Genomic DNA, 18,126 nt, shown 5'->3' on the forward strand with positions numbered 1-18,126 from the left:
TTCTTTGTATGAAGAATTGATTCTGTCTGCAGATAACGTACCTCGGGAGTGTTACCCAGGAGAATGGCCGTGTCCATCATCTGGCCTGTGTATCCCCATGGATAAGCTGTGTGATGGAACGGCTCACTGTCCCGAAGGAGAGGATGAAACTAACACCACTGCTGGACGCAACTGCAGTTAGTGCCAACACAACTTAGTGTTGTTTCCTATCAACTAGCTACACATATGGATGTCTGGTCTCACAGAAACTCAGCACTGTGCCTGGTGTCTCTCTGTGTCAGGTATATGGAGATGTGCCTCTCTGAGCTGTGAGCATCATTGTCATGCTTCCCCTGATGGAGGAACTTGTTCCTGCCCATCTGGATACATTGTCAACAGCAACAATAGCCGCTCATGTACAGGTATGAACCCTTCACTACCTGAAAAATAACAGCAGCTTTTATTGGAGTTCCTCAGTGTCCTTATCTGTCGTGATTTTGATTCCCTCATGCTGAAGATTTTGATGACTGCTCCATGTGGGGTGTGTGTGACCAGCTGTGTGAGGACCGGATAGGCTCCCACCGCTGCAGCTGTCGAGAGGACTACGTCCTGGAGCAGCACAGATACTGCAGAGCCGACACCTCCAGTGAGTGTCCCTTTCACACTTCCTGTCTGTTTGAACAGTTTGTCTTGCATACAGTAAGCTCTGATTTTGAACGTGTGAATGAGGGCCATTCGCATACAGCCCTCTCCTTTTTGGCAGCCTCTGTGCTGAGTGTCTGTGCTTCATTCTGGTGCATTGCTGCGTACTAAATGTTGTTTTAGTTAGTCTCTTGCCTTTGTGGAACATAGAAAGAGTGTTGACCAAAAGGCTGACCTCTCTGCCTTTAGCTTTAGCGAGAAAAGTGTGTCATGATTGTGACTTGAAAGCGCTTTACCTTCATTAGTCAGACTCGGGGATGCACCACAATCTTTACATTTTTACTGCTGAGAATGCACTCTACAATCCAGATTACTGTTTTAACATAACCATAATAATAATATAGTTTCTCATTCGGAGTTTTGTTGCTGGTTTTCTTTGCAGCCGGGGTCCCTTCTTTGATTTTCTCTAATGGCAGAGACCTGCTAATTAGTGACATCCATGGGAACAGTATACGTACTCTGGTTGCATCACAGAACAGGGGTGTTGCAGTTGGGGTGGACTTTCACTTTAATCTCCAAATGATCTTCTGGACTGACACCATCCAGAATAAGGTATATTTTTATTATTTTTTTCCTCGCTTGATTTGCATGTTATTCATAGGGTATAAATCCTCCTCAACTATATCACGTCAGGATACAGTTCATGCAGAGTAAACTAGCTTTTTGTTAGCGTAAATGCTGGAGTTAGACTAGTGCTGGCCAGGACCAAATTCTTTCAGATATCCTTTAAAATATCAGCGATGCTGATACTATAATAATGGGATAGCTGTCAGCCCCATTGCGGCTGGATCATAATGAAGGGGAAGTAGATAAGTAATGGAATCCAAATGGCCTAATCTTGAAACCTGTCTGATAGGCTGGTATGATGTTCACATACCAGGGTATAATTTTTGTAACTCGATCTTGTTCAAACCAATCATGCTGTATTTGTTTTCAGTGGCACTGTCCATTTATATGCATTCTTTGGCCAGCTAAAAAAGTCTTTGTTCAGCTTGTTCCTGCTGGTTTAAACTGCAGCCACTTGGCTGAAAAACTAGCCCATATCTCTGACTGGGCATCTGTGTATATTAGCCACCTCCATGGCAGCATGTCAGATTAAAAGTAGGGAGAGCACAAACAGGGCATGTGAATGCAACCGGAAAGGTTAAACTACCAGGCTATTTCCACATCTTCAGTTTCTCTTTAAACAGGTCAGTTGAAAATCCAGCTTTTTAGACGTCTGGATCCTGTTTCAAAAAAAAAAAAAAAAAAAAGCAGAGCTGCTAAGAGCAGTACCTCTCTAACCAGCCATAGTGCCAACGCTTCCAGTCTACTAGAGACACTAGTGTCATCATAGTATCAGTGGGGTGGCAGCTTCAGAAACTACACAACCTTAATGCTCTTCTCTTCTGCACTCTATAGCCTGACTATCCCTGTATCTTTTTTTTTAAACGTTACGCTCAATGTTTGTAATAATATTAGGCTTTAGCATTCACAGTTAATTTATTCCAATGGCCATGTGCCAAAGTGTTTTAGTGCCATCTCACCAATCAGTAACACTTGATACTCAGTATTGTATTAGGATACACTTGAAAAACTGTGAAGATAACCTTTAACGTTTTCCATTCTTTCTGTAAAGAGCGACCACCTAAGGGCTAATTTCCTGACTACAATGCTATCTTTTGTGTACAGGTGTTTTCTGTGGATATGAACGGTTCCAACATGCAGGTGGTTTTAAATGTATCAGTTGACTACCCTGAGAATTTGGCAGTGGATTGGGTGAACAATAAACTGTATGTAGTGGAGGCCAGCGTCAACAGGATTGACATGGTGGACTTTGATGGAAGTAACCGGGTCACACTCATCACTGAAAACCTCGGAAACCCTAGAGGACTGGCGGTGGACCCCACTGTCGGGTAAGAACATCTCCTAGTCTCCGTCCATTCATCTATCCACCCATTCCCAATCCCCACATTCATTATCTGTCGTGCTCCATTGGCATGGAATAATGGGGGGTGGGGGGGTTTGAGATTAGCAGATTGCCCTGGGTGGATTAGTGAGGAGCAATGTAAGTGATGACCCTCATTGTAATCCAATAGTATAGTTCATGGGGGAGGAGAGCCAGGTGGCTGGAAAGAAATTGCTTATCTTAAATTAATGTACAGCTCTTTGGGGGGGAGGCAGAGCCACCCACTTGGAGATATAATGTCATCCTGTAGATGCTAGACTTAATTAAAAAGGGAAAGCCTTTTACGTTTTCTTGGATCCGGTTTAGACTTTTACAGTTATTTCTGTGTGGTCGACTGTCTATAGCAGTCCCAATGTAATGCTCCCGCCTGAGGGAAAACTGGCAGATTACTAAACTCCCCCTGCTTTCACAGGTATATGTTCTTCTCAGATTGGGAGGCAGTGAATGGACAACCTGGCCTTGAGCGGGCCTTCATGGATGGTACCAACCGCTATGGGATCATTGGGCGTAAACTGGGCTGGCCAGCTGGTATCACACTGGACATCGAGGCTAAGCGTATCTACTGGGTGGACAGTCGCTATGACTACATTGAAACAGCGACATATGATGGCCTGCATAGGTAAAAAAAAATCCATGTTGTTTTAATAAAAGTATAAACCTGTGAAATGTACATGCAGTAATAATTGTAATAAATTCATTTTTCCAATAGAAAAACTGTGGTCCATGGAGGTGCTGTGATCCCACATCCATTTGGCATCAGCCTGTTTGAGCACAATGTCTATTTCACGGACTGGACCAAGATGGCGGTGATGAAAGCCAACAAGTTCACTGATAGCAGTCCTCAGGTGGTTTACAGTACATCTCAGACTCCACATGGTGTGGCAGTGATACATCAGCTAAAGCAGCCACAGGGTAAGTAAATGTAACTCACAAATGTACTCACCTTTTCTTCTAGTGTTTGTCAGGATCAGAATTAGTTTTCTCATCATTTGTTGCTTAGTGGAATTGTTTTTTCTCTTCTCCAGTGACAAACCCGTGCAGTGTTAACAGAGGTGGATGTGAGCAGATTTGTGTTCTGAGTCACAGGAGTGATAATGGAGGACTGGGTTACCGCTGCAAATGTCGCATGGGCTATGACCTGCATGCTGATGGGAAGAGATGTTTGGGTAAGAGAATGTTTCACTGTTTAACTGTAGTGATTCGTTACACACAAATCCTGTGATGTAAGGGTCCATCTGAAACCTGTACCCGTACTGTAATCAACATTGGCTTCATCATCCCTTTTTTCTCTTTCGCTCTGACATGAATGGCTTTTTTGTTTCATCTCTCTTACCTACAGCTGTGAGGCAGTTTCTGCTGTTCTCCAGCCAGCTGGCTGTGAGAGGAATCCCCTTTAACCTGTCTTCCCAGGAGGACATCATTCTGCCTGTCACTGGATCACCTTCCTACTTTGTTGGAGTGGATTTTAGTGCTGAGGAAGATGCGATCTTCTTCTCAGACACAGCCAAAGATATCATTTATAAACAGAAAGTGGATGGGACAGGTGAGTGTCCTCTCTGCGTCTCTAAGTATTCTAACTACTATACAGAACAGGACAGTAAGGAAAGGAAAGGAGGATGTGGAGTGTGATTTTAGTGTGTGCACCCTTCATAGTATTCTTAATAGTAAAGAGTGCTACCATGTGATTCATCCAGGCTTATATAGGGAGTAAAGGGAGTGCATGATAGGGCTGACTGGTACTATGCAGGAGGGAGTGGACAGGAGTATGGATAGTGCAAAATAGATACAATCAACTTACATACCACACTAAGAAACTGTGAAAAAATATTAATAGATATTACATTTTTACTGTTTAGTTTCTAAACTAAGCTGTGAACGTAGCTGCTGTTTCCACTACTGCTGCTCTGCAAGCAGTCACAGCTCACACAGAAGAAGAAACACCACTGCTCTGCTCTGTGATGTTGTTTTTGGAGTTGCTCTAGTTTTTTTCTGTCCTGTCCACAAGAAGTAAATGTAAGCTGACAGCCTATTTATTTAAATGTGTTCCTCTTTCATCTCTGTGTTAAACAGTGTTCTGACTGCTTTGATCTGCACAGGCAGGGAGGTACTGGCAGCCAATAGAGTGGACGGAGTGGAGGACCTGGCTTATGACTGGATTTCAAAAAACCTGTACTGGACTGATCCGCGATACAGGAGCATATCTGTTATGAAGCTAGCCGATAAGTCCCGAAGGGCCATCATACGTAACCTCAACAACCCAAGGGCCATCGTGGTGCATCCGCTGATCGGGTAAATCAGTATGACAGCACAGATAATTAGTGCTTTTTGAGATTCAGCTACCGACCTGTACAGGGAGTGAGCTTATTGAGAAAATGTGTTTAGATCATCGTGAACATAAATGTCATGGTACTGACACTGTGGGATATGTAGCTTTGCTTTTAAGGATAAAGTTAAAGATATTCTCTGCAAAACAAACCATTTTTACTGGTTTCACACCCCAAGAGGTTTCATTCATAAACTCTCACACATCACACCACCTGATAAGAGGAATTCTTATTTAGAACAAGCTGTTATTTCCAATAGCCTGAAAGTCATAAGGCCTCTGTGTCCAACAGCTGAGATTAGCTCAGTGTGAAGGGCAGTATTGTAGTGAACACTAAGAAGTTGGCTTCAACAGGAAAAGTCCTACACTGTGTAACTATCCAGAAAACCTATATAGATATATCACACAGGAAGATGTTTAATTGTATCTAAGTAAAAACCTTTTTTTCCAATAAGATGTGACATTGACTTGTTAATTTAATTCCACCAGGTATATTTTTTGGACTGACTGGTACCGACCAGCAAAGATTATGAGGGCCTGGGGTGACGGGTCACATGCCCTGTCTATTGTAAACACTACACTTGGCTGGCCTAATGGCCTGGCTATTGACTGGAGGTGAGCCAAATGCCCTACATCCACAGCAGTTCTGTAATATACCACTGGATCTTTTCTGTTTTTTACCCATAAATGATTTTGATTTGGTTATATGATGGCGTTTGTGTGACTGTGTTTATTCACTGTTTCTCTGCTTTGATCTCCATACAGCTCGATGCGTCTGTATTGGGTTGATGCTTTCTTTGATAAAATTGAGCACAGCAATTTTGATGGACAGAACAGGCTTTCTTTGGACCGTATCACGCAGATCTCCCATCCATTTGGTCTCACTATTTTTGAAGGTAAATCCTGGCCCCAGTAATTAGTTGTTTTTCCAGTACAGGATCATATATTTGATCTGTAGGTAAACAGAGTGGAACTAACTGATGGCCTTGCTTTAATGATGATCATGTCAGAAGAGCAATTACTGTTAGCAGGAGGTGGTGAAAGGTAACATATCTGAGGCTGTGCTCTGTTGCTCCTGTCCCATGAAGGCTATGCATATTTCACTGACTGGCGCCTGGGTGGCATTGTGCGTGTACGCAAGACTGATGGTGGGGAGATGGTCATTATCAGAAGAGGAATCAGCCACATCATGCATGTCAAGTCTTTCAACTCCAACTCTCAGACTGGTCAGTAGCTACATTCACTGTTCTCCTCCCTCTCTGTGTGGCTGCACTTGTCACTCATATTCTTGGTAATTACTCTCCTCTCCCTTCTCAGGTTCCAACCTCTGCAACAGGCCCACCAATCCTAATGGAGACTGCAGCCACTTCTGTTTCCCAGCACCAGACTCACAGAGGATGTGTGGCTGTCCTTACGGAATGAAACTGTCTCCCAATCACCAGACGTGTGTGGAGGACCCCTCCAATGAGCCGCCCACACTGCAGTGTGGAGCCAACTCCTTCTCCTGTGGCAACGGAAAGTGCGTCCCGAACAGCTACAGATGCGATGGCGTTGACGATTGCCATGACAACAGTGACGAAGTGAACTGTGGAATTAACAGTACTGTCATTTTTGATATTTTACTTATCCATAGTTACAGTTTCATGTCCTTTTGGCTTTATTCTGTTCATGTTAATATGGTATAATAAGTTTTATCTTGTCATTCATTTTTCAGACACCACTTGTTCCCCCTCCGCTTTCACCTGTGCCAATCAGCGCTGTGTGCCTGTAGGATGGCGCTGTGATGGGCACAACGACTGTTTTGATAACAGCGATGAGAACAACTGCCCTACACGGGTGCCTGGAACGTGCCCTGCCAATCAGTTTACCTGTGCCAACCACCGCTGCATCCCCCACACGTGGCGCTGTGACACAGATAACGACTGCGGTGACAGTTCGGATGAAGTCGACTGCTGTGAGTATCTCTAAACAAGAAAATACTTGTGTTCATTCTTATTAGAAAATACAATTAAAGTTCAACCTCTATATTTATAAACACATAAGTGGACATAAGTCATATTTATCAGTCTCTATTAGGCATGAGGACTAAGGATGGGTCAGACAATGTGCATGTGAGAGAGAAGGCTCTGGACATTAGCTGAAGGCTCATATTCATGTCATGTCATGACTTGTGTTGACAGATCTGGGAGGTACCTGCCATCCAGGACAGTTTCAGTGTCCAGACCACCGCTGCATAGACCCTAACTATGTCTGTGATGGGGACAGAGACTGTGTGGATGGAGCAGACGAGCAGGGGTGCAGTGAGTAGCCTTATAGATTAAAGTTTTCCTGCACATGCATATTTGTGGTGCTTAGTAGAGAAGTGGTGTAATTTCACTTCGCTTTTACATTTATACTATACATTAAACTATAAAAATGGAACTGCTGTTCATCAGATTATCTCTCATGTAGAGATATTGTTAACTTGTTTTTTAGCCCCCGTTCCTATATAAAAAAGATTCATTCATAAGTTCAGAAACACTTTGTATCCGTTACACATCCTGAAAAAGTTGCAGAGGTCAATTGAATGCCCTGTAAAATTCAACAAGCATTTCCTAAGCCTCTTAGCATATTGATCTCATTACTTATGTTGCACAACAGCTGACCTCAGCTAACACACACAACTGCAGAATGTATTGAATATCATTATAAACATACTTAACTGGATTTTTCAGTCTACAACTGTACTGTGAATGAGTTCAAGTGCTCCAGTGGTCACCAGTGTATCAACTCCTACTATCGGTGTGATGGGGTCTTTGACTGCAGTGATCGATCCGACGAGCAAAACTGTCGTAAGTACTTCAGTAGTTGTTGTAGCTGCCAGTTAGACTGCTGACACAATTATAGTGATTTAAATGTTACTCTGTGATTTTTGCCAAAATCTCAGCAACCAGGCCCCCGGGGATGTGCCACCATGAGACCGAGTTTCAGTGCCAGTCAGACGGAAGCTGTGTCCCATCTACGTGGGAGTGTGATGGTCATCCAGACTGTGAGGATGGCAGCGATGAACACCACGCCTGTCCACCTCGGACCTGCCCTTCCACGCTTTTCCGCTGCGATAATGGAAACTGTGTGCTGCGCAGCTGGATATGTGATGGAGACAATGACTGCAGGGACATGAGCGATGAAAGAGACTGTCCCACACCACCTTTCAGATGTCCCAGTTGGCAGTGGCAGTGTCCCGGCCACAGTGTTTGCATCAACCTCACCACGGTGTGTGACAACACTCCAGACTGTCCCAATGGTGCTGATGAGTCTCCCCTCTGCAGTAAGTGTGTTTATCAACCTAGAACGTGGCTTAATTTCACAGGCATTTTGTGTTGAATGTCACCTGTGTGTCTTTGTATTCTTGTGTTAAAATCAAGCATGTGTGTGATTTGTCCTGTATTAACCTGACAATGATCTGTGATTTTTCCTTCTTGCTTTCCTCACAACTTTCAGATGAGCCTTTGCCAGGTAGGAACAAATTCCCAATCATTGGTAGAAATTCTGCAGCTAGTTTTGATTCATTTGTCAACAGATTAAAATCAATCCATTCAATGTTTTACCATAAATCATACCAAGCATTAAAATTAGTTTAGGACACTAATGTGATGTAAGTACTGTCATTGTTATCATTAGAGTACTGTTTACAGCAGTTGCATTGTTTCTTTAGTACCAAACTGTGTTTCCCCTGCTCTCAACTCAGATCAGGAGAGCTGCTCAGACAACAATGCTGGCTGCACCCATGGCTGTATCCAAGGACCCTTTGGAGCCCAGTGCTCATGCCCTATGGGCTATCAGCTGAGCAATGACTCCAAAACCTGTGAAGATATAGATGAGTGTAACCCTCCTGGACAATGTAGCCAGCACTGTTTTAATGAGAGAGGCTCCTTCCGCTGCCACTGTCAGGATGGTTACACTCTGGAAGCAGACCAGCATACCTGCAAGGCCTCAGGTGGGAAGAAATGTGACTTAGACTTTACATGTTAATTTTACATAACACAATATCCTAATGCAGTCAAATTATGTTATCATCAGCCCCACAGTGAGTTCCAGCACAGTTTATCTATACAGCATATAGTGCCTTCTTTTTCTCCACTGTACCGGGTGTTGAGAGCCATGATAAAGGGGGAGCTTAGGCCCCAGACTGCAAGACTGACACAGTGTCTTTCTTCCCCCTTGTCTTTCTTTGCTGCTGCTCTGATTTCTTAAGATAAGACAAATAACATATATGTCACTCACTGGCCATCACTGGTGTAATTAGGACATAATTACAAACAAAGGGCTGTTTATGAGGAGCGTGCCTGACATGAGCTCCTCTTCCACGCAGATAACCCGCTGAAAGGCTTTCAGCACAATAGAACATTATTTGGACACAAGTGCATTCCCAAAGGGTTGCCATTTGAGTAGGCTCTATTTATCAGTCTGGTTGTATAGTTTTGGCCAACATGCAAAAGCTGACAAGTGATCTAATTAGCACAAGAATGGACATGCAAATTAGAAATTTGATCTGTCTGGTTACAGATTCTCGTCAGGCGTTCCTGCTTGTGGCTAGTCGAAATCAAATTGTGCAAGATGACATCTCCACTCAGCCTAATGTAGTCCGGTCACTTGTCCGAGACGGACGCAACATCGTGGCCCTAGATTTTGACTCTGTCACTGACCGGGTGTACTGGTCTGATACAAGCCAAGACAGAATCTGGAGTTCTCACAAGAACGGCAGTGATAGAACTGTGGTGAGTTGGTTCATCCCTTTCTGATACTGAACATATCATAAACATACACCTAAAACTAAAAAGTGAGTGTCTCCTGGACAGATATTTGACAGCGGAGTGACTGTGACAGAAAGCCTTGCTGTGGACTGGGTGGGCAGGAACCTGTACTGGACTGATTACGTCCTGGAGACGATTGAAGTGTCTAAACTGGATGGCACTCACCGGACTGTATTAGTCAGTGAAAACGTCACCAACCCTCGCGGCCTGGTGCTGGACCCAAGAGACAGGTCAGAATATTTGTCTTAGATTTTTGCTCTAATTAACAACATGTAGTTCATGGTAGTTTATGGTTACATTTTCCATCCTGATTATTTTGTTCCGCAGTGCGCACCTGATGTTCTGGACTGACTGGGGGAGGAACCCCCGCATTGAGAGGGCCAGCATGGATGGGAAACTGAGGACTGTTATAATAAGCAGCAAACTGTACTGGCCCAATGGTCTAACCATTGACTATCCAAACAACTTGTTGTACTTTGCGGATGCCTACTTGGATTTCATCGACTACTGTGATTATAATGGCAACAACAGGAAGCAAGTTCTGGCCAGTGACTTGGTGAGTATACGAGATGCTATGCTTATGCTAAATCATCTCTAGCGATGATATTTATAGCAATAATCTAAATGTGAACACAGCACATTCTTTTGAATAACATGTGTAAGACACATTTTTTTTTCTTTTGCTACTCTCTATGAAAAGGTACTGCAACATCCCCACGCAATTACCATTTTTGAGGATTTTGTGTATTGGACCGACAGATACATCAACCGTGTGATGCGAGCTCATAAGTGGCATGGGGAGAACCAGACAGTGATGCTGTTCAACCTCCCTCAGCCCATGGGTCTGGTGGCAGTACACCCAGCCAGGCAGCCCGCAGGTATGACCAGAATAATGAACTTAATCCAGCCTCTGAGTGAACTGGACAATCCTAGAGAAACTGTGAGAAACAGCTGACTCTTTATCATTTGTAGGTGAAAATCACTGCTTGAGGAGTCCCTGTACTCATATCTGCCTGCTCTCTGCTGTGGGACCAAGATACTACTCGTGTGCCTGCCCCTCAGGCTGGACACTGGCAGCAGACCAAATCACCTGCACCAGAGGTATGCATCCTGCCAAGTGGAGGAAAACACTCATCACTCAGTCTGATGAAAAAGGAAGTCAGGTCAGATGCAGTGGATAAGTGGATGTACTCATATGTTAGCTGTGCTTACTGTAGTAAAAACCCTCGCTGCAGTACTGCATGCTTTATGTGCAGCTGTCTCAGTGTTGGTAAGAGGAGAAATCTCTGAAAACACTAGCCTCATATTATAGATCCATCCAGGTGCTTGTCAACAGTCTTCCATTTAGATTCTCTTGTAAACTGCTATTCCAGTCATAAATATTAAGAATCATATAAGCGTGTCTTTCAAGGTCTTAAGAAGACAGGGAACCTTTAATTCAAAGTCCAAGAAGTCCGCCAGGTCAACAGCTTAACTCATCTCAGGTTTCAGCCTTTTCAAACCAAGCAGAACACAGTCTCCCCCTGAGGCCTACGATTATCCAAGAATGAAAATGCCCTACAACCATTCATTGATTCTAATCTCTGATGACAAAGCAAATCAGATTGTGGAACCTGCTTTCACCAGTCAATCTTCTTTATATAGATATAGGGCTTTTAGCTTAGGACCCCCTAATTTGCACCACATATCACACAAAAAGCAACTGTTAGTGTTTGATTACACACTCAGAGAGCATGCCTCCTATAGCCTGTTTCAGTGCTGACAGTATGAAATCTTTTTTGGTTTGTGTGATCCAAGTACAGTGACTTTGTATTGCATGTTTCACTTTTAGTTGAGGATCCTTTCCTGGTGGTTGTGAGAGACAGCATCATCTATGGCATCTCCTTAAACCCAGATGACAAGAGTAATGATGCTATGGTTCCTGTGGCTGGATTACAGAACGGCTATGATGTTGATTTTGATGACAATGAGCAAACCATCTACTGGGTGGAGCATCCAGTAAGTTCTTGTAGACAGTATAAACCAATTCTCTGTGTGAACTGAATTTAAATCTCTCTAAATACTTTAGATTAGAATTTAGTTTGTTGACTTTGAGATTCATAAAAACATAAAAAATACACAAGTGAATATTACAACATCTGAGTTTCAGATCAATACGTCTTCCTTTACCCACTAGGGTGAAATTCACAGGGTGAGGTCAGACGGTACCAACAGGACCGAGTTTGCTCCTGCAGCCATCCTTGGGTCTCCTGTAGGCCTAGCCTTGGACTGGATAACAGAGAATCTCTACTACACCAATCCAGCAACACAATCAATTGAGGTGAGGCTCAATGAGGCTGTCAGCTCTTAACAGAATAATGCCTCAATACATTTGTGCAGTATAATAATTTCACCTGTTTGGCCAGGTTTTAAAGCTGAGAGGAGAGGTGCAGTACCGCAAAACCCTAATAACAAATAACGGCTCTCCAACTGGTGCTGGCAGTCCTGTTGGCATTGCAGTGGATCCAGCACGTGGGTAAGCCCCATTTAACACAGCCCTGGCACAGCCACTCAGCCCCACAGTTACCAAGCTCTAACAGCCTCCTCATCGCCATCTGCTCTGCCTCAAGAGAGATCTCAACCAGTGGTACTGAATTTCACAGCACACTCTGAAACCCCAGCAACAAAATACAAGAGAGACATTTCTTCCCTCTTACTCTATTGTCTGAACACACTGCATAATCCCAGAATATGTCTTATTATTACTGTAAATCCAAGGCTGGTTTAAAAGTTAATATTTCTGTTGAAATTGCAAAGATCTGAAACACAAATGCTGACATGTAGTCTTGGATGTTTTCCAGCAAACTGTACTGGACAGACCAGGGAACAGAGAGTGGCATCCCTGCAAAGGTGGCCTCTGCCGACATGGATGGCTTAAATCCGCTCACTCTGTTCACCAACAACCTCGATCACATCGAGTTCCTCACCGTGGACATCCAGGAGAACAAGCTGTACTGGGCTGTTACAAGCACTGGAAAAGTGGGTCTTCACTCTCTCTGTTCTTTGTTCTGTTTGTAATATATCTAATTCTTCAAAATATTCCATGGGATTTTCTATCTGGCATTACATTACATTACCACAGATTGAGCGTGGAGATCCAGATGGGAGTAATCGTATCACCATAGTGACAGGCCTGTCTCACCCCTGGGGTGTGGCCATCCATCAGAACTACCTCTACTTCACCGATCGGGACTTCGAGGTCATAGAGCGTGTGGACAAGTCCACAGGTGCCAACAGGATTGTGTTGCGAGACAACGTGTCTGGACTCAGAGTTTTGAAAGTTCATTATCGAGAGAGTGAGTGGCAAACACTGTCATTGAAATTCACACACAGCCATTGTCTGTGTTGCTGCTTTTGTTTGTTACACTGTGTTTTTGTCTCTACAGCATCTGCAGGTACATCTAATGGCTGCAACAACAACATGGGAGCATGTGAGCAGCTCTGCCTGCCTCGGCCGCAGGGCCTCTTCACCTGTGCCTGTGCCACAGGTTTTAAACTTAATGCCGACAACAGGACCTGCGCTCCCTACCAGTCCTATGTTGTTATCTCCACTCTGTCTGCTATTAAAGGCTTCAGTCTGGAAGGGTCAGACCACTCTGAAGCTATGGTGCCCGTGGCTGGGAGAGGTCAGTGACTCTCATATATTTATAACCGCACAGCATGTTATATATGGTTTCTAACTTACTCTTATCACTAAGTGATAAAATGTTGTTGACGTGATGTTTTCAGTGATGGCCTTTAGTGAACGGGTTTTCCTCTTGCAGGCCGTAATGCTTTACACGTTGATGTGCACATGGCGTCTGGTTTCATCTACTGGTGTGACTTCAGCAGCACTGTGGCGGCACAGAATGGGGTCAGACGGATCAAGCCAGATGGCTCAGGATTACGTAGTGTAGTAACATCTGGGATCGGACGCAACGGGATACGAGGCATCGCTGTAGACTGGGCTGCAGGTACGCTGTTCATTTAAACATGTAAGCAATGAATGTAAAATACAGTTTAAACGAAACAGATGTTAAGTAGTTCATTAAAGTGTTATATGTTGCTTTGATTCGTGCCATAAATGTATATTTTAATCCATCAGAAGTACTTCCACAAATGACATCTGTCACTTCTAGCATATTAGAAAAACACTTCCTATTAGCTCTGAACCTAACGTACATTATTACTATTTTGTTTTATATCTCACTTCAATTAACCACCAGGCTCTGGCTTAACTAGTTTGAACCTGCTTTGTGAGGCAGGCAATGAGCAGCAGCCACTCTAGACAGGACTCTGCCACTGACTCATTCATTATTGCTTCACTGTAAGCGAGGGCAGGAAATACATGTCTGATTACTCAAACATGTCGGGAACCACTAAGCTGGATTTCTACACCAAACATGACCAGCTTTCTTTGCAGTTTATCTTATTGCTTTTGTGTGATTAATTATTGGGAAATTTACCGTATGATCCCCCATTTTGTCCTCAGGGAATCTGTATTTCACCAATGCCTTCCTGACTGAGACGTATGTTGAGGTACTCCGCCTGAACACAACTTTCCGCAGAGTGCTGCTGAAGACCCAGGTCGACATGCCACGCCACATTGTGGTGGACCCAAAAAACAGATACTTGTTCTGGGCTGATTATGGCCAGAACCCCAAAATTGAGCGAGCACTCCTGGATGGAACCAACCGCACAGTTTTAGTGTCTTCAGGGATCATCACACCTCGAGGCCTCGCTCTGGATAGGCAAAGTGGCTATGTCTACTGGGTAGATGACTCTCTGGATATGATCGCTCGAGTGAACCCCCAAGGTGGAGAGACAGAGATAGTCAGGTATGGGAGCCGCTACCCGACTCCTTATGGGATCACGGTGTTTGAGAGCAGCATCATTTGGGTGGACAGAAACCTTAAAAAGGTGTTCCAAGCAAGCAAAGAGCCAGGCAGCACGGAGCAGCCCTCCATCATTAGAGACAACATCAATATGCTGAGGGACGTAACTATCTTTAACCAGCGCACACAGCCCACAAATGCCCAAGAGGTGAACTATAACCCTTGCATGGAAGACAATGGAGGCTGTGCCCACTTCTGTATTGCCCTCCCTGGTTCTCCCACAGGCTCCCAGAGTAAAAAATGCAGCTGTGCTTTTGGGAATCTCGCTGCAGATGGAGAGGGCTGTGTGGTGTCAAGAGATGATTACCTCATCTATACTACAGAGAGCACAGTGCGCAGCTTGCGGCTTGATCCGGAGGATCATGCACTTCCCTTCCCTGTTGTTAATGTACCTCGTACTTCAGTGGCACTGGATTTCGACCTCACGGATGGGAGGATCTACTTCACACAGAGCGCAGGTGCTGGAGCGAGCAAGATCAGCTACATTACCCTGTCCTCCCCCACCTCAGCTCCTGTAGTGGTGGCTTCAGGTATGTGTTACAGTCTGTTTCTTTTAATGAATCAAAACCGTCAATAATACTGGTGTTTTACACAGATCTTGGGGCTCCTGATGGTATCGCTTATGACTGGATAAACAAAAGAATATACTACAGTGACTATGTCAACCAGAGCATCAGCTCTATGTCTGTGGACGGCTCTCAAAGAACAGTTATTGCGCATGTTTCCAGGCCCAGGGCTATCATGCTGGATCCCTGCAGAGGGTAAGACAGACACAGCACATGTTCATAATCAGGGTCAAGAAAGTACGGTAATTTCTAAATAAATTCCTCTTCCATAGATACATGTATTGGACCGACTGGGGAACCCATGCAAAGATTGAACGTGCAACACTCGGAGGAAACTTCAGAACAGAGATTGTAAACAGCAGCCTGGTGTGGCCTAACGGTCTGACCCTGGACTATGAAGAAGAGAGGCTCTATTGGGCAGATGCTAGCTTGTAAGAGCTGAAAGAATCCACAGACAATTTATGTTGTCTATCTTGTTGTTTTGTTAACGTAACTTTTGCTGTTATCATCATTTTGCTCTGCCATCAGACAGAAGATTGAGCGATCCTCTCTCACGGGCTCCAATCGTGAGGTCATTGTCAGCACAGCCATCTACCCCTTTGCAATGGCCATGTTTGGCCAGTTCATCTACTGGACTGACTGGAACACACGCAGCATCTATCGCGCCAACAAACACGATGGTTCTGATCAGAGAGTCATGATCCAGAACCTTCCGTCTCGACCGATGGACATCCACGTTTTGGCCAGCAGGAAGCAGCAGCAGTGCGACAGTCCCTGCCAGCAGTTTAATGGAGGCTGCAGCCACATCTGCACACCAGGTACAAGGCACTGCGGTTTCACATGAAGACTTATTCAGTTCGGGTCACTGAAAACTCATACATAAACTTTGTGTTGCTAGGACCTAACGGAGCTGAGTGTCAGTGTCCATCAGAGGGCCGCTGGTACCTGGCTGACAGTAAGCACTGTATCCCTGACAACGGGACTCGCTGCCAGCCAGGACAGTTCACCTGTATGAATGGCCGCTGTATTCGAGCGCAGTGGAAATGTGACAATGACAACGACTGTGGAGACGGCAGTGATGAGCTGGAGAGAGTCTGTGGTAGGGTGTTATTAAAAGTTCTTTGTTCTTTATTTGCATTTCTTTCTTTATTGAACCGGATCAGTCTCACTGCTGAAATTAATCCACTGTCCTCTTCTCTGTCTCTGCAGTGCTCTCTTTATTTCTCTGCACTAATACTAACACATTCTGTTTTTTGTTTGGCTTAAACTTTTGTCTCGTTCAGGACATAAACCAATTCTCAGCTATGCTGGTGTGTATTCTGTTCAAATTTCCAATAACACATCCTTTCCTTATCACAAATCAACACTAACACCTGAATCACTCTGCCTATCTTTGCATGCAGTCCCACAGTTCCTGTCATCCTTTATTGCCTTATCAGGTAAAATGAGCTTCCAGTCCAGGCCTCTTTTTTCTCTGAACCTCACTCCCTATTACCTGGAGCTCTGACCTGTTCTTCATTCTGATTGGCAGCCTTCCACACTTGTGAGCCTACAGTGTTTACTTGCGGCAATGGCCGATGTGTGCCCTACCACTACCGCTGCGACCATTACGATGACTGTGGAGACAACAGCGACGAAGCTGGTTGTCTCTTCAGACCTTGTGACCCCAACACAGAGTTCACCTGTAACAATGGCCGCTGTATTGCAAAGGACTATGTTTGCAATGGCATCAACAACTGCTATGATAATGGCACCTCTGATGAACAGAACTGCCGTGAGTATCAGCCGCCACATGAAGAGAAATAGAAACTCATCAAATTACATCTAATAGTTACGTTCTAATGTATCTTAGCGGAGAGAACCTGCCAGCCAGAGCACACAAAATGTCAGTCTACCAACATATGCATCCCACGTTCATACCTGTGTGATGGAGACAATGACTGCGGCGATATGAGTGACGAGAGCCCTACACATTGTGGTGAGTCTAAATTAATGTTACAGCTTTCGTGTTTCAGTTTTGCCCTGACTTCATGGGACATTTAAATGAGATAGAACTAAAATAAATACCTATAAAGTGTCTTTTTACTAGAGGTGTGATTGTACTGCAGGATATCAAAATACACATTGTCCCATTTTATAGTATACACTGACCGTATCTTCTTGGTATTGGCAGAAACAGCAAAAATAGGAGCATTTTTAAGCATCCATGCATGCTGACATTTTTTACCATTGCTATACGGATATATATACTATATATCTCAGTTGCTAATGATGATTTATTTAAGCTTCCCTTAAATAACAGACCGGACTTTAATCTACCAAATGTTTCAAGTAACTTTTCTTCCTTCCGCCCTGCATAGCTGCATCCACATGTTCTCAGAATGAGTTCCGTTGCACCAGCGGTCGCTGCATCCCCGCCCACTGGTACTGTGATGGAGGGGCTGACTGTTCTGACAGCTCTGATGAACCCCTCTCATGCAGTGAGTGTTGCACAACTCTCTCACCCTCAGAGTGGGACGAACGGCTTTGTCCGCCTGCCCCCACCGCGCCCCATTATCAGCTGCTCGGTTATTGTGTGTTTGTGTCTGACCGCCAGTATGCATCTGTGCTGTGTGTGTGTGTGTGAGAGAGAGAGTGCTGTGAGTGATGTAGCGCAGAGTCCGAGTCAGTGGTGTATTTCTTTGTTGACGATGTGGTCAGTCAGGCCTCTTATTGTGTGCTGCATTCCTCTGTGGTGACGCCCCTCAATGTCCTCTGACAAACAGCACCTCCCCCTCCCTTTGTCCACCAGGGGTTACAGAGCCTCCCTTTGGCTTTTGTTTAGATAGCTCACCATGCATGGGAATGTGGAGTTACCATGACTATTTTGAAAGCTGTATTGTGCCTTCCCTATTAGCTGAAA

At 44.4% G+C, this 18,126-nt stretch overlaps 1 protein-coding gene across 1 annotated transcript in view; it reads left to right on the forward strand.

Annotated features, from left to right (window-relative positions):
* The window catches only part of lrp2a (low density lipoprotein receptor-related protein 2a), a 37,533-nt gene that overhangs the window by 6,590 nt on the left and 12,817 nt on the right, over positions 1-18,126 (forward strand). The window contains exons 8-46 of the mRNA XM_028393094.1: positions 33-176; positions 282-401; positions 497-625; positions 1,064-1,233; positions 2,353-2,576; positions 3,042-3,248; positions 3,339-3,541; positions 3,655-3,795; positions 3,969-4,172; positions 4,726-4,918; positions 5,442-5,567; positions 5,718-5,848; positions 6,041-6,178; positions 6,270-6,551; positions 6,667-6,906; positions 7,133-7,252; positions 7,667-7,783; positions 7,879-8,259; positions 8,680-8,928; positions 9,498-9,709; positions 9,791-9,975; positions 10,073-10,301; positions 10,446-10,623; positions 10,718-10,846; positions 11,577-11,743; positions 11,922-12,065; positions 12,151-12,260; positions 12,586-12,763; positions 12,867-13,080; positions 13,171-13,410; positions 13,549-13,737; positions 14,256-15,188; positions 15,254-15,419; positions 15,497-15,655; positions 15,753-16,042; positions 16,123-16,323; positions 16,756-16,998; positions 17,077-17,202; positions 17,585-17,704. Coding sequence (XP_028248895.1) covers positions 33-176; positions 282-401; positions 497-625; positions 1,064-1,233; positions 2,353-2,576; positions 3,042-3,248; positions 3,339-3,541; positions 3,655-3,795; positions 3,969-4,172; positions 4,726-4,918; positions 5,442-5,567; positions 5,718-5,848; positions 6,041-6,178; positions 6,270-6,551; positions 6,667-6,906; positions 7,133-7,252; positions 7,667-7,783; positions 7,879-8,259; positions 8,680-8,928; positions 9,498-9,709; positions 9,791-9,975; positions 10,073-10,301; positions 10,446-10,623; positions 10,718-10,846; positions 11,577-11,743; positions 11,922-12,065; positions 12,151-12,260; positions 12,586-12,763; positions 12,867-13,080; positions 13,171-13,410; positions 13,549-13,737; positions 14,256-15,188; positions 15,254-15,419; positions 15,497-15,655; positions 15,753-16,042; positions 16,123-16,323; positions 16,756-16,998; positions 17,077-17,202; positions 17,585-17,704 — 7,932 coding nt within the window. The remainder of the gene's footprint in view (positions 1-32; positions 177-281; positions 402-496; positions 626-1,063; positions 1,234-2,352; positions 2,577-3,041; positions 3,249-3,338; positions 3,542-3,654; positions 3,796-3,968; positions 4,173-4,725; positions 4,919-5,441; positions 5,568-5,717; positions 5,849-6,040; positions 6,179-6,269; positions 6,552-6,666; positions 6,907-7,132; positions 7,253-7,666; positions 7,784-7,878; positions 8,260-8,679; positions 8,929-9,497; positions 9,710-9,790; positions 9,976-10,072; positions 10,302-10,445; positions 10,624-10,717; positions 10,847-11,576; positions 11,744-11,921; positions 12,066-12,150; positions 12,261-12,585; positions 12,764-12,866; positions 13,081-13,170; positions 13,411-13,548; positions 13,738-14,255; positions 15,189-15,253; positions 15,420-15,496; positions 15,656-15,752; positions 16,043-16,122; positions 16,324-16,755; positions 16,999-17,076; positions 17,203-17,584; positions 17,705-18,126) is intronic.

The sequence above is a fragment of the Parambassis ranga genome, chromosome 21, assembly GCF_900634625.1.
Source record: "Parambassis ranga chromosome 21, fParRan2.1, whole genome shotgun sequence".
Lineage (NCBI taxonomy): Eukaryota > Metazoa > Chordata > Actinopteri > Ambassidae > Parambassis > Parambassis ranga.